This window comes from Leptidea sinapis, chromosome 46 (genome assembly GCF_905404315.1).
Source record: "Leptidea sinapis chromosome 46, ilLepSina1.1, whole genome shotgun sequence".
NCBI lineage: Eukaryota > Metazoa > Arthropoda > Insecta > Lepidoptera > Pieridae > Leptidea > Leptidea sinapis.
The window spans coordinates 4,864,576-4,879,253 of record NC_066310.1 but is presented as its reverse complement, the minus strand read 5'-3'; the positions used below and the strand labels follow the sequence as shown (position 1 = coordinate 4,879,253).

The 14,678-nt window shown below is 34.2% G+C and overlaps 1 protein-coding gene across 1 annotated transcript; it reads left to right on the top strand.

The window, feature by feature from the left end:
- Window positions 1-2,971: 2,971 nt before the first annotated feature.
- On the top strand, window positions 2,972-10,746 carry LOC126977876 (ninjurin-2). Its single transcript, XM_050826506.1, has 3 exons — window positions 2,972-3,086; window positions 7,879-8,055; window positions 10,510-10,746. The coding sequence occupies exons 1-3, from the start codon at window positions 3,051-3,053 to the stop codon at window positions 10,744-10,746; spliced, it is 450 nt and encodes a 149-aa protein (XP_050682463.1). The 5' UTR covers window positions 2,972-3,050.
- The last annotated feature ends 3,932 nt before the right edge of the window (window positions 10,747-14,678 follow it).

The window sequence follows — 14,678 nt, the reverse complement described above, 5'->3', positions numbered from 1 at the left end:
TTGTCGGCAACGCAGATCCGCCGCTTTTTGGGGATCCTGTACTCTATGAATGGCTCGATATAAGGTAGTATAGACGTCGCGTGCGCCTTCTACCACATTTATCACGGGGAGTTTTCCAAAGAGCTGTTTTTATCTGATTCCCACAGCCGAAATGCATTTTTGCACATCCTCGAAATTTGATTGTGTGGGGCAACTACAAAGTGGGGTTGTTCAAAAACTTTCTGCCACGTACAACGAAACCGTGGAAAAGCTTTCTTGCGCAATTTTTCCAAGACGACATGACATGGTACCTGTGAATGCTCCTGGGATTCTATGACGTTGTAGAATATTGTGGGCGGTCGTGTATCCTCCGCTTCCGTAACAAAATATAAATTTTATTTCTTTGCATTGTGTTATCCAAAAAACAATTAATATGGAATCTAAAATAATGAAATGGAAAAGCATCCATCAAAACTTGTTAACAACAATAAAGTCTTTTTATTTTATTTTATATTTTTTATATTGTGAGCTATTGCTGGTGGAGATTGTTAGCTATTGCTGATTGTCATTGTTAGCTATTGCTGGTTGACATTGTTAGCTATTACTGGGTGAAATTGTTAGTTATTGCTGGTTGAGATCGTTACCTATTGCTGGTTGAGATTGTTAGCTATTGCTGGTTGAGATGGTTAGCTATTGCTGGTTGAGATGGTTAGCTGTTGCTGGTTGACATTGTTAGCTATTGCTGGTTGACATTGTTAGCTATTGCTGGATGACATTGTTAGCTATTGCGGTATAGGTGATCCGACTTACATCACAGCAATGTATTAAAAGTTCCACATACTCACTGCAATGAAAAATGCAAAGAAAGTTAATTGTGGCAGAATTAATGGGCTATTTTCTCAGTTTAGCAAGACTGAAGATAACAGAGTTAGAAGTCAAAGTCAAAGTAAAATAAGCTTAAACTCAGTGCTTTTCAATCGTCATTAGAAATATTTCTTCTATATTACTTGACCATAATATATTCGTAAAAATTGAGCTCGTGAGAAGAACATAAGAATCTCAACGGCCACTCTTATCAATCAAATAGAGTATTTTACAATGGCTGTAATACACAAAATAAACTAGTTGTAGGATGCTGCATCCAATATATGAGTCGTGTTTAAATAATATAAATTATCGTATATTGGATGCAGGGGCGTGCATTGGTTTTCTAGCAGGGTAGACACTGTAGATCTAACTTTTTATGATAATAAGAGATGAGACAAGCAGGACGTTCAGCTGATTATAATTGAAACGCCATGCCCATTACAATGCAGTGCCACTCAGGATTCTCAAAAAACCCAAAAATTCTGAGCGGCACTACAGTTGCGCTCGTCATCTTGAGACATAAGATGTTAAGCCTCATTTGCCCAGTAATTTCACTAGCTACGGCGCCCTTCAGACCGAAACACAGTAATAACTAGTCATAGTTGCGTTTTAGTACGACATAAGTTGTATGAAACGCTGCTTGCTTCGTATATGCAATTTATAGACTGCCTACCATAGGTAGTATATTAGGTTTAACCCTAGTGCAATATTTATTTAATGTTCATAACGAGGTAGGCACTGCCTAATTGCCTATATGATATGCACGCCCCTGATTGGATGCATCATCCTTTAGGGCTTGCAATTGGACTCATTGTTTATGTAAGGATGCTTCGTGAACATGATGGTCGTGATTACTGTCACAATTAGAAATCGCATCCAACAAAATATATAATGATTTAATAACTATTACAAGTCGACATGGCACCACAAGCAGCACCCGTTCACTTCATCGTTCAGGTACTTCTCACGACAATTACGGCCGTTCTCAATATTCAGTCTATCTCCGGTTGTGGCCTACTTGAAATAAAAAACCGTAACTATCGTTGACTTTTCTGTCCCAATAAACTTATCGACGGTAACTCGCCTTGTCCGTACAAGCTGTCTGTCAATGGGAGGACATTACGAGGGCGGCACTGAAAATTTCGGGAATCAAGGAAGTGACAGAACATTACTATTTAAAAATGTATTTATTGCTTTTCTAAGTATTCTCCGCGAAATTTGACACATTTTTCGGAAGTTGGGGTCTCCAAAATGCCCGTTTTGTAAGCGTCCACAGCTTCTTGAGGTGATGAAAATCTCTGACCACGCAATTTATTCTTTATTTTAGGCAAAGTATATAAATCATTACGGCTTAGGTCGGAGCTGTACGGCGGATGGTCAAATAATTCTATGTTTCTTTGCTCTAAAAACTCTTTTGTTCCGTGCGCGGTGTGAGAACTTGCATTGTGATGGAGGATGGTGCGGCGGTTGCAGTTCTCTTTACGGAGTTCAGAAACGACCTGTGGCAAACAAGTGCTAGCACCCCATTCTGCAAACCACTTCGAAAGTCATAATAAATCATCGCTCTAGAATTTTCTCGAGTCAAATCCATTTTCTTAACGACTGTTAAGTTTGAAGACCTCGTGATAAGACCGAGAATGTTATTTTAAATAAATAAATGGTATTTAATTTTTTAAACCAAGGAGTTTTCAATTTAAAAAAATTTAATATGACAGGAATAGTGGAAATATTCCTTTTCCCATACTTTTAGTGCAGCCTATGTATAGTTCACGATATATGATTGCTTTTTGCATAAATGCTTCAAACATACCTGGTTACGTATAGCTAACCAGCGATAGAGGTTTGTATGGAAATTTCAATTGACGCGTCCCAATATAAGGCGATAAGAATGACTTATCGGGTATATTGGGATAGCTTCAGATTATTGACAGTTAAGTACTGACACTAGAAGGTAGTAATTTATCTCTATCTGTAGATAGTATATTGGGAATGTCCGTAAGTAGATACGTAAAGTTGTTATACCCGTTGTCTATAGTAACCAAATCGATTACTTTTTATAAATAAACCTGACAAAGGTATGCACTATCAGTTTCGTTCTCACACAAGAAAGCATAATACTAAGAAACTCAGAATGTACAAAAACCATGAAAAAATATTTAATGAATAATTAATTATAATGTTATTTTGTGTATCTGTGACAAAAAATGGCCGCTGTTTTACCTATAGGATTGCAAAATGCGGTGAGAATATTATATAAGTAATAGTAAAACTAAGCTTTTATTTTTATTAATAATTAACACAGTTTATGTGTTTTAATTATTCTTTTATTTATTATTTCTCTTTATTATATTTAAATGATTCTTAAGCTTAGATAATTAGGCCACTCAATAATAAATGGTTGCGATTTGAAATAACCCTCAATCTAAATATAATATAAATGAGCCCTTGCTCACCTACGGTACAGAAAACGTTGTTTAATTTAAATTATTAACAATATTTAATTAAATAATAATTAAGATAAATTTGGAGAACTTAGTAGAAGAGGGGCACGGAAGCAGTACTTGGGGCTATGCTACGTGATTCAAAAATGGGTGAATAACGGGAGATAATTAAAAGTTATCCTGGCAATCAAAAAAGAAGACTTGGCAGGGCGAATGGATAAGAATCGCTGGACATAGAGGTTGAAACTTGATGAGAGAGAAAATGCAAGAGTCCACTATTAGATCACCATAAGGCCGCAATGATGATGATTATTAAGTCTCAGATTTGGTCTCGTTAGTTTGAGAAATTCCTGCGTAATGCGTGCCATTCCATATCAGGTACTACTGTGGAGCATTATATTTTAATGTCGGTAATCTCATGAGCTAGATCCAAGTACTTTGAGTGTTGGTCCATTATGGTTTTCACAAGATTCTCATCACACATCAACATATATAAATAACCGTTAAATGATAAACATTAATCAGAATTCGTGCACTAAAGGTTCGCGTGAAAAGTTTTGATACGAATAAAGAAATATAGGTGAGGTAATGTAAATGTAACATGTAAATATACCTACAGACCAGGGTCGATAATTTTTGTAAACAAAAAAAAATATAGTAGGATGAAACAAAAATGAAAGGAAAAATAAATTACGGACGACCCGAAGCCTTAAATAAGCCGAATTTTTTCGTTATTTGAGTTAAAATAAGGTGAAAACATAAATATTCAAGATCAAAAATATTACAGTGTATATGGTATATTAAAAATAACTAACTAAATTTCGTGGAAAACAAAATTATTTTGTAAAAGACAAAAATAAAAAACCAAAAACTTGTTTATTTGAATTTTTCACGTAAAGTTTGAAGTCATGCGAAAAAGTGTGAAAATAAAAGTTGTAAATCTTTTTATAACTTTGCTATTTAACTTTTTTCCATAGGACTTATAGTTTCGCTGGAAATCGAAATAAGTTTATTACGCTTAAACTTCACTTTTAATCATTTTCAAAGGTATACCAGGTAGGTATCTAGATACTTATTTAATGTTCCGAGATCTCATAGAACAATTTCAGATTGTGTGTGAAATATATCAATCATTATTCAAATCTCGATAATGAAAAGCCATTAAAAAAAGCAGTAATTTACCGGTATCACTCGCCTCGAATAAAAGGCACCATGACAGCCGGAACGACATACCGACACATAAATAATCCCATAATGTTCCGGATTTTTTCCATCTCACGTATGGAACCTTAAAACGTAGGTATGTTATGTATATTGTATATTATATAATGTATATAATCAAAAATATTGTCATTGCGAAGAATAGAAATTGACATATAATATTTTTGTCTATCCGAGCTACCCCAAGAACCTTGGAAACATTAAAACGGTGGTAATAATAATACTACGCCGCGGCCATCTTGGATTCCAAAAATGAAACCATAAATTCATTTTCTGCACCCCCGGAAACTTGAAAATGATATTAATATAGTTGAATTCATAATTTTGCGAGTCGGACATCTTGGATTTAAAAAAATGAAACTCAAATTCATTTTCTGCACCCCCGGAAATTTGAAAACGATTTAAATATAGCTGAATTATTCATAATTTGGCGAGGCGGCCATCTTGCATTTAAAAATGAAACCCAACTGCACCCCCGGAAACTTGAAAACAATATCTAGGTATATAAATGTTGTAATATAAATATTACGTGGAAGCCCTCTTGGATTTAAAAATGAAATCAAATTTTTGCACCACGCTCGGTACCTGGAAGACGATATTAATATAGCTGAATTCATAATTTTACAAACGGCCATCTTGAATTTCAAAAATGAAACCCAAATTCATTTTGTGCACATAGTTGTTGAATTCATAATACTGTGTAGCGGCCATGTTGGATTTTAAAAATGGAAACCAATTAGGTAATTCATTTTCTGCACCTCCAGAAACTTGAGAATTCATATTATTATCTATACCTATATATTACGTGGCAGCCATCTTAGATTTCAAAAATAAAACCTAAATCTGTACCCCCGGAAACTTGAAAACGATATGTGATATATGTAGAATTTTAAAATAAGACCTGCATCACCTAAAAAAAGTAGGTACATTAATTAAAATTCATTTAACAGTTCAGATTTCGATAGATTATGATCTAAAGACCTTCAATTATGATATGATAGTCTTCATTTGTAGTAATTAATCAATAGTTATTTGCGCATATACTATTTAACATGCGTAAATACATAATTGGTACTGTCCGGATTTTACTAGCCTTGCCAAACGGAAACTTGGTTTAATCTCAGAGTATCCTTTACCACCGACAGTTTTGTTCTACACGCAACAGTGTTTGCACAAAATAGCTCATATATTTGCTTTAATTTTTGTTAAAATGGCTGAAGACAAGTCTAGTAAAAGTGAAGCGACAACGGCTGCAGCGAACGAGCTCAATGTAGAAACATTGTCTATTATCGATCCAATTGAAGCAATAGTGAGTATTTAATTAGTGGATTAGAACGGTTAGCAAATTCAAATATTTTTATTCGAAATAGGATTTAAAATCATTTATTGAACGCCAAAATAATAATAATAACAATTTATTTCAGGCATAACCTATAGAAAATACAATTGAAATCAAAATTACAATTAAAATACCTCTAATAAATTAAATTAACTAAACACTAATTTTACAAAAAATTAAATTAAATTAATTGCAATTACTTATATAAAAAAAATAATTTTCTATTTTTATCATGATGGATGTCTATCCATCTTTTCAAAATATTGTTATTATATACATTGTTAGAGACAGTCATCAGAAGTCCCAAAAAGATGCCAATCTTGTGCGAATTATTGCGAAGAAGTCTCGCTCTCGCAAACATATTTGTAGCACCTGGGAAGTTTCATAAGAGCTCGATAGGAATCATAATATTGGACTCTTAGTGAACTTAAGGTCTTGTTTGAATATTACACCACAGTTGGCAGGTACATACACAGGTAATAAGTTTAAAAAAAAATCACCCATTCGAAATGTGCCTCAGACCTGAAAAAACGGGTGCAAGAAACTCATCGGGCTTTTTTTTTTCATAAAAATATGGTTACAATGTAATATCGTACAAACACATTTCGTAACACATTTGTTTTATACATTTTCTGGGATCATGTTGTAAAACCATATACATCTCCCAATAAAAGACTTAACCGAGTAGAGGCATAGGTAACAAGTTTATGTTTAATCCTCTTGTTATTCAAAAAGTCAAAGAAAATGTATTTCCGAAAACGTATTACTGCCTATTATATTAGCGCTAGATTGAGGTACATTTGATTATTTTCCTTGGGCTTATATGACAAAATCTTAGATTTTGGGATATTCAAAATATATATTTAAAAAAATAAGGCACAGCCATATAATATAATATTGAACACACTGGTAATCTAATTTTTTGGAACAACCAGTAATTAATAATAGATGACCTATTTTACTTTTTAAATTACAGATAGGATACCTACTAATGATGAAAATTTTAACAATTGCGAGTTAGTATTGCTATTACTAAAATTATTTCTGATTTATTCTTCGCTTAAATGAGAACACTAGATAAAGTCCAGCTATATGACCAAGTCGTTCTATGAGAGTTGACCCACCCTGCGTGGGCGGCTAATCTTGCCACCCCAACTCCTTGAGGTAGTTTATTAATCCTTTGATGTCACCCATAATCACGGGGAGAGTCCTCGGTGACCTCAGGTGTTTGGCCCAGTACGTGCCCATACTCCAGATTGGTGTGTGCGGCCGTCTCAACTGCCTCCATGCACAGGGGACTGTCGGTGATACCTATATTAAACAGATGCTTTTTCAAAGGGCCTTTTCTAAGAGGATGTAAATACTACGTTATAAGAGGCGGGTCTTCCTATGAAAAAATGAAATTTGACTTGACGAAACGTGAAGTTTAAAATAGTAGTAATTACAGTAGGTATAGCGATTGGCGACGAAGTATGATCCGGCTAAGTTTGAAAGCGAACAGTTGCTTAAAACGAAGTGGATTTCGGCTATCTCCGTTTTTTACAAGATTATAGCCGTCATCTGTCAATCGCTTTTTTCTTAGAGAGTTTCGCTAGGATGGTTATTTTACATATCCTTGTGCGTGGGAGATATAGCAGCTTGTGAGAGACCCTGCAGTCTATTTGAAGTAGAGCCTGTTTTGCTTGTCTGCACCCACTATCATCCGTTTAGTGATTATTATGTTCTCCTTGGTATATTGTCTCATGAATGATACAGGCCATCCAGAGGGGAGGGGTATCATAATTGAGTCGTGACTTCTTTAATGTTTTAGTTAACACGGTCGATTGCCGTATTTTATTGAATAACATATTAATCTTAATATTTAGATTAAAACTGAGTCACTTTTTTAATCTTTTCAACATATTTTTTCTTAAAACCATTTTATACTTATGAATCAATCATTAATACTATCATCATTTCCATTCGGCGCTAATAGGATAATAACAGGATCCACTCTAAATGCGGTGCTCAAAATACTTATTATATTTATAGGTGAAGGGGCTAGATGCTAACCGTTACGCTACGAAGAAGACCGTTGCTCAGGGTCTACTGGACATAGCCCTATTAACATCGAATGCTTCTCAATTGAAATACATCCTTCAGGTGGGACCGAGGCATGAATTCTACACGCTACTCGTCACTCTGATATCCATTTCTATTATACTTCAGGTAAGCGAATTACAAAAATTACTACGTACACGTTATGCTATGAATCTTGCGCCTTGAAAACACCTTTTATCTTCGCGTGGAGAGTTAAAGCCAGCGCAGTACGAGACGTCGGATTTTTACCACAATAGAAACAAATTGATTTAAGTTGGTGGGAGGCTCCTTTGCACAGGATGCCGGCTAGATTATGGGTACCACAACGGCGCCTATTTCTGCCGTGAAGCAGTAATGTGTAATCATTATTGTGTTTATCTTAAAACTACTGGGCAAATGAGACTTAACATCTTATGTCTCAAGGAGACGAGCGCAATTGTGGTGCCGATCAGAATTTATGGGATTTTGAAGAATCCTGAGCGGTACCACATTGTAATATAACGTATAAATTACCATCAGATAAACGTCCTGCTCGTCTCGTCCCTTATTGTCATAAAAATAAGTTGACGTTACAGTACTAGCACACTTCTAGAGGCGTAGGTGATATTGCTAGGCCAATATCTTTTTCAATTGGCATTATTATGACCAGGTGATACTGGTAACATCAGGTGAGACGGTTCATCATTTATTCTCATACTAAATAGTTATAGGTTTATTGTGGCACTTATACCCAAAAAGGATGCTTGATGCTCTTGGAAGTCAACCTTTGTCTATCCTATTCCACAAGAAGGGATAGCTTGGATCCAGCTAACTACTAACTCTCCAAAATCATGAAAAGCATAATCAACCATCGACAGTTATAGGTATGGCAAATTGAAACTGATTTTGGTCATCGAGTGCAGTAACTAAAATCTGTTGTAATTGTAAATACATATAAGAGTAGAGTAGAATAAGAATTAGAAGAATTATGATGTAAACAGCTAGACCTCATGAGTAATTGCCGTTGCCGCAATAGAGATGTCATTAGCTATGTCCACACCGTGCCTTTTTTTGTTCATCAAGGGCATGCGTCATAATATGCGCGATAACGGTTTAAAGTGAAGCCCGCGCTGTGATATCCTTTTTCCCCTGTATGCCGGGTGGATTTCTGTGCCACAAAGCGTTCAACAACAACGACAGAACTAAATGACTATTATATTGACTTTGCGTTCGATATCGCATTCAATTATTGAAAGCCCCAAACGAAAGTTGAATAGAAAGATGAAGATTAAAAGGCACATTGTGGACGTACTCTTTGCGAATTTAGGCATAACAGACGTCTACATTCTACTTCCTACTGATGTAGGTGAGTTTGCTTTAATAACTTGTTTATTTCGATGTTAACCTTTAAATTAAGACTTATTAAAACTATTGGCGCGGAGACTGTACAAAGTACTATCTTCTCGCCTCAATAGGGCTATATACTGGCAACCCAAGCCCTCTTAGCTATTTCGGTCAACGGATCAGCGTAGCTTTCCAACGTGGTAATACTGCCAGTATTCTTAGTACGCTTCCTCGAAATGATAGTTAATGTAATTATAGTATTGTAAATACGATTATGAGTATGGTCAGTAATAGTCCTGATTCTGTTATGAAATCTATAGAGATTTCATGAAATGAAGAACCATGCGAGAGAATCAGCTAGAGGTCCCGGGTTCGAATCCCGGTAGGTGCAATCATTTATTTCTGATGAATACGAATGTTTATTTTCAACTTATGGATGTTTATTTGTATTTATGTATGTTTATGTAAGTATATTGTTTTAAATATATCGTTGTCTTGTACCCATAGTACCTACAGGCTATATATATATCATTTGTGTAAGAGTGTATCAGTATTATTACTATTTATGAAAGTTCTTACAAAATGCTCTGTGAAAGAATGACTTGTAGACGACGAAAGTTGTTTTCATTTTTGAGGTTTAAGTTTTGCTTTTTCAAAAGTTTGACTATAAACAATATTGTGTAGGTGGCCGTTGGTTTCATTCTATTATCTCTGAACCTGCTCCACGATTTCTGCTTCCACAAGCCTCGCTTCAGGACATCAGCAACTAATATCAATTACATTACAACGGCATCAGCATTTGTAATAACTGTTATTAATATTCTTATATCTTCATTCGACTCGTCTTTAGCAAGCTATCTTGAATTCAATATCGAACTATAAACTTTAATGACTATGGAATTGATCATAATTACGTATCTACTATTCTAAATGTAAGCGATTGAATCCGGTGTATAATTAATGAAAATCTATTTCCTCGATTCTGGTTAATCATTGCCTATTGTAAAATAAGGCTGGCTATGTAAGCACAGCTACTTGATAGGTATTTTATATATTCTATTGTTTATGACATTAAATCTCAGTTTTGATTACCAATTGAATTAGTAGTAAAAGTGAGTTTTATTAAACTTGGCTGAATCGTCGACATTCGGTCGACGGAGACATTTAAAAAAAAACTCATTTTGAACTGTCATTGGTGAAGTTACCTTATTGTAATTTAAAATCTCAATTTGAATTTTGATTCCCATATCGTTGTTTTAGCTTCTCGTTGGATTGCTTTTTGTTGTAATCGGTGGTATGGACCTCAACGACACCACCGATCAGCCGGGGGCGGTTATCCTCAACGACATCATTGTTATATTTATTTTTATTATTTCCGGTATTAACATTGTTATATCCGCTTTTGGTATAGAATATTCTAACAGTCCATTGGTTTTGGAACGTTTAAAGTATATAAACAATGAGTACTTAAAGAAGGTCAATGCCACTTTTAGTTAGTAAAACACGCAATGCTAGTAATTTTTTGTAATAATTTATTCTGAAACATTATTAAGTTTCTTTATCTAATATATATCAGTCTTAAGTTAAGGATTGGTCTTCGCTGTGCTCCAACTAGATACCGCACTATCTAAGAACAATAGCTTTTTTATAACGGCAACTATTAGACGTTTGTGTGCGTGGCATCTTGACACTCAATGGCATCTTACATACGCTTCAGGTTATTTTACATTGAAATAAATAAAATACAAAATACTTACTGATGATATGTGATCCCAGGGTCTTTCTTATTTCTTGTAGTATTATTTTTACAAAGTTTTACTACGCAACACGGGATTTTAGTTTCAATTATTTGCAAAGTTTAACAGAACATGTGGCACGTGAACGTCACCCATTGTTCGAGACTGGCTCGAGTACGCCCACTTGGGCGTAGTATTAGTTGCCGCGCTTTGTGACTACGCCTGCGGTATCTAGTTGGAGCGCAGCGGAAACCAATCTTTAATCTAAGATATCATTGTACAAAATATGAAAAAATAATAGTCATCTACTCTAGAATGACAACAATAATTATTATACTTTACGTATAAATAAGTGTTGCCATTCTACCAAACCTTCGGTGTATGAACATCCATCCAATTTATTTTTTCACATAGTTAACGTCTATGTGACCTTCTCTCAAAGCGCGAGGTTTATACGTATATTATGCTGTTACGGGATACCACATAATATTTGAATAATATTTGAAGTAATGCTCCTATTAAGATGCCCGCGCACACCGACACTCAAATTTGACAGCCTGACGTTAGCTTTTATGGAACAAACGTTAACAAGAAACAAAGAGAATGTCTGAAAATGTTAAATCATTTGAACTGTCAAAGTCTGCGGGCTCACTCCGGTGATTTGATTGTTACAAAGTATGGAGAGTAGAGGTAAGGAGAATCATCTGTGTATATGAAAAAGTGTCCGTCAAAATGCATTAAATTAGGGTGGCGCAACAGTAGCATCAGGGCAAATCATAAAAGAAGCGCCAAATATAAATAATACTAATCACTCTAGGTGCACGTTTCCCTATAATAATTGTGGTATGGTTATATTTACTACATTATTTTGGACAAGGTAAATTGTTGAAATTTTCAATAATTAACTACTTTAGTCGACAATAATATTAGTTTTTTTAAATCGGCATACTTCAATTTGTTTACAATTACTACATTCACTATACTTCATACTGTGCCCTGTGCCTACATCAGCGTAATTGTGGAATGTTATTGAACTGTTACTTAATACATAAGCTGGACACTTTTTCAACTTCTGTCCCTCTGAGATGATCTTCCTTGCCTTTACCTTCCATATTACAAAGTCAACATTGTGACAGCGGCTATCAACATGACTGTTGGACAGTCTGATTTTGATACTTTACCGCTGTCATCATGTTGTCATTGGTTGTTTCAATATTCAATATTGGCTGCAATGAAGAACATTAGAATATTATTCTTTGTACAAACGTAGAATAGCACGAGGAATAAATAATTTTAAAGATTTTTGTTTTGTTACGCCAAAGAAGTATAACTTCTTGCGTGCGGAGGTAAATAAGTACATACACACTTTGAATTTTCGAATAAGTGGAAGACTAATAGGCGTATTTGCATTTTTTTATTTAAAAAAAATAGTAAGTAAATAAGAAATACAAATATAATATCGAGAACTGCTAGATTATTATTATAAGGTTAATAATTTGTTAGAATTCATAAAAAGAAAGTTGTTAATAGATTTTGTCGCCTTCTTTAACAAATTGTCAGAAAATTGGCCATGGGAGAAACTTTGTCTAAGAAACAATTATTTATTTTCAAAAATGGGAGGATTATTAATTGTACTATATTTTTTGTATGTTTGTTACCCCATTTGTATCGTTTATTTGCAATTCCGAGTCGTTCCATTGTAAAAAAAGGCGGATCCTGAAGATCTATGACGAATTGAGGGAATTTATCATAATTTATAGACAAACGTAACTAATATTTTTATACAAGACTCGATTGCTAGTATTTTTCTTATTTACCTAAGTACTAGCTCTATGCTCTAACTAGTAAATGGATTATGTAGAAAGGGATGCCCCCTCCCCTCTTGATCATGCATTCCTGATGAGATAACCTATCATTGATTTTATTAATTTTGTAATAATGACGCCTAAAAAACATATAATAATAATAATGAAATTAATTATTATTTTATGCAGGTCAGCGCAGGGGTCCTGGCTTTAATAATATCAAGTTTGAACTCAGAAAATGTCACACAAAAGAAGATTGCCAACTGGCTTTATCATGTATCTGTGGGACTTATGACTTGCGTTATATTTTGCGATGTCATCAAAATGAATTTCGGTCTCGACCCTGCGCTTTCTGAGCAAGATCTTTTTGATAACTTCTCAAAGAGAACATAAGGGCTAAAGTTTTTAATAGTTTGCCTGATATCGATGACGCCTATACACAATAAGGACATATCATTCGCCGTCTGATAGTGGAACGGCAAAAGTGTGCATAAATACAATGTAAACATACTTCCTTAGTTGTGTCAACTGTCAATGTTTTACGTTGATTGACCAAGAATATTTTAAACATGGAGTAAGTGCGGCAATGTGTAGATAAAGCAGTCGACGCTTATTAGGGTGTAATTTGTGGCATGTTGCATATGTCGGCTTTGTTTTTAATAGACGTAATTTGTCTATAAATATAGAACGTCATTGCCTGATATTGATTAAATTTAATTTCCTTTAAGATTTTCTGTTGCCTAGTAGGTAGTTAGTAATTTTATAGTTAGCAAATGCATTAAAATGTCAGCTTTAATAGATAATAATATTATAACACCACTCAAAAACTAATGTGTAAAGTGTGTGTAATGTTTATTTATACTCACCCGCAAATGACAAATAACTTTATCATTTTCTTATGGTTTTAATCATACAATCCTTATTACATCGTTTCGACTTTTAAGATGAATGAAATGTATTAGTGTTCTGTGCAGAATATTTTTTGTGTGTATGTGAGTACCTAATGCGTATGTATATAGTAAAAGATCATTTGGAAGGTACGTTTAATAAATAATGTGAGTGGAGTTTAAATAATGTTGCATTAATTTAGATCGCTTAGATAGTTTCTAATTTCGATATTTGTGACTAAGTATTAATAAGTTTTTTGCATTTATATCTACTACAATAAATATCATATAGGCCCCGGCAAACTTACTTAGGCAGTCCCGCCTCTTATTACGTAGTATTTACTAAAAAGTAGTGATTATATTCTCTTTGGTATTTACATCCTCTTTGGTCTCAACTTTAGCGCTCGCGTTCGCCGCAATCCGTAAGCGGTTTTCCGTAAATTATCTAAAAAAAAAGATTGTTACGTTGTAACCTAATTACTTATTTTTTATTTAGTTATGTTATTTTTTGTTTTGTTTCGTTTATTTTTATTTTGTTTTTATTTTTTTCATAGGTGCTGTCAGCAATTGGTTCTGTGATCCTCGGTTTTATTTTCGACATCAATCACCAACCTGATCATCGCCGAGCAGAATTTCTTAATAATCTTTATCTGGGCACAAAAACAATTAACACAACTATAAACGTAATGATTTCTGTGTTTTATTCTCTTGAAGTTACCGGCGCTGGTGTGGAAAATGCACTAAACCTAACACCTTCACCACCTTCTATCGCGCTAAATTCAATTTGAGTTCATTTCAACATGAAGGAGTATGAATATACAACACGAATATACTCAATAAATACTCATTGAAAACTATAATTATCATTATATTTGCAAATTTACTGCTCTTGAGTTCTCTTTTATTTAATATTATTATTCATTTATGTTTTTTTTTATCATATTATTTTAAATTTCCAGCACAGCACATCCTAGTAGAATTATTATAATGACCAGATCTTT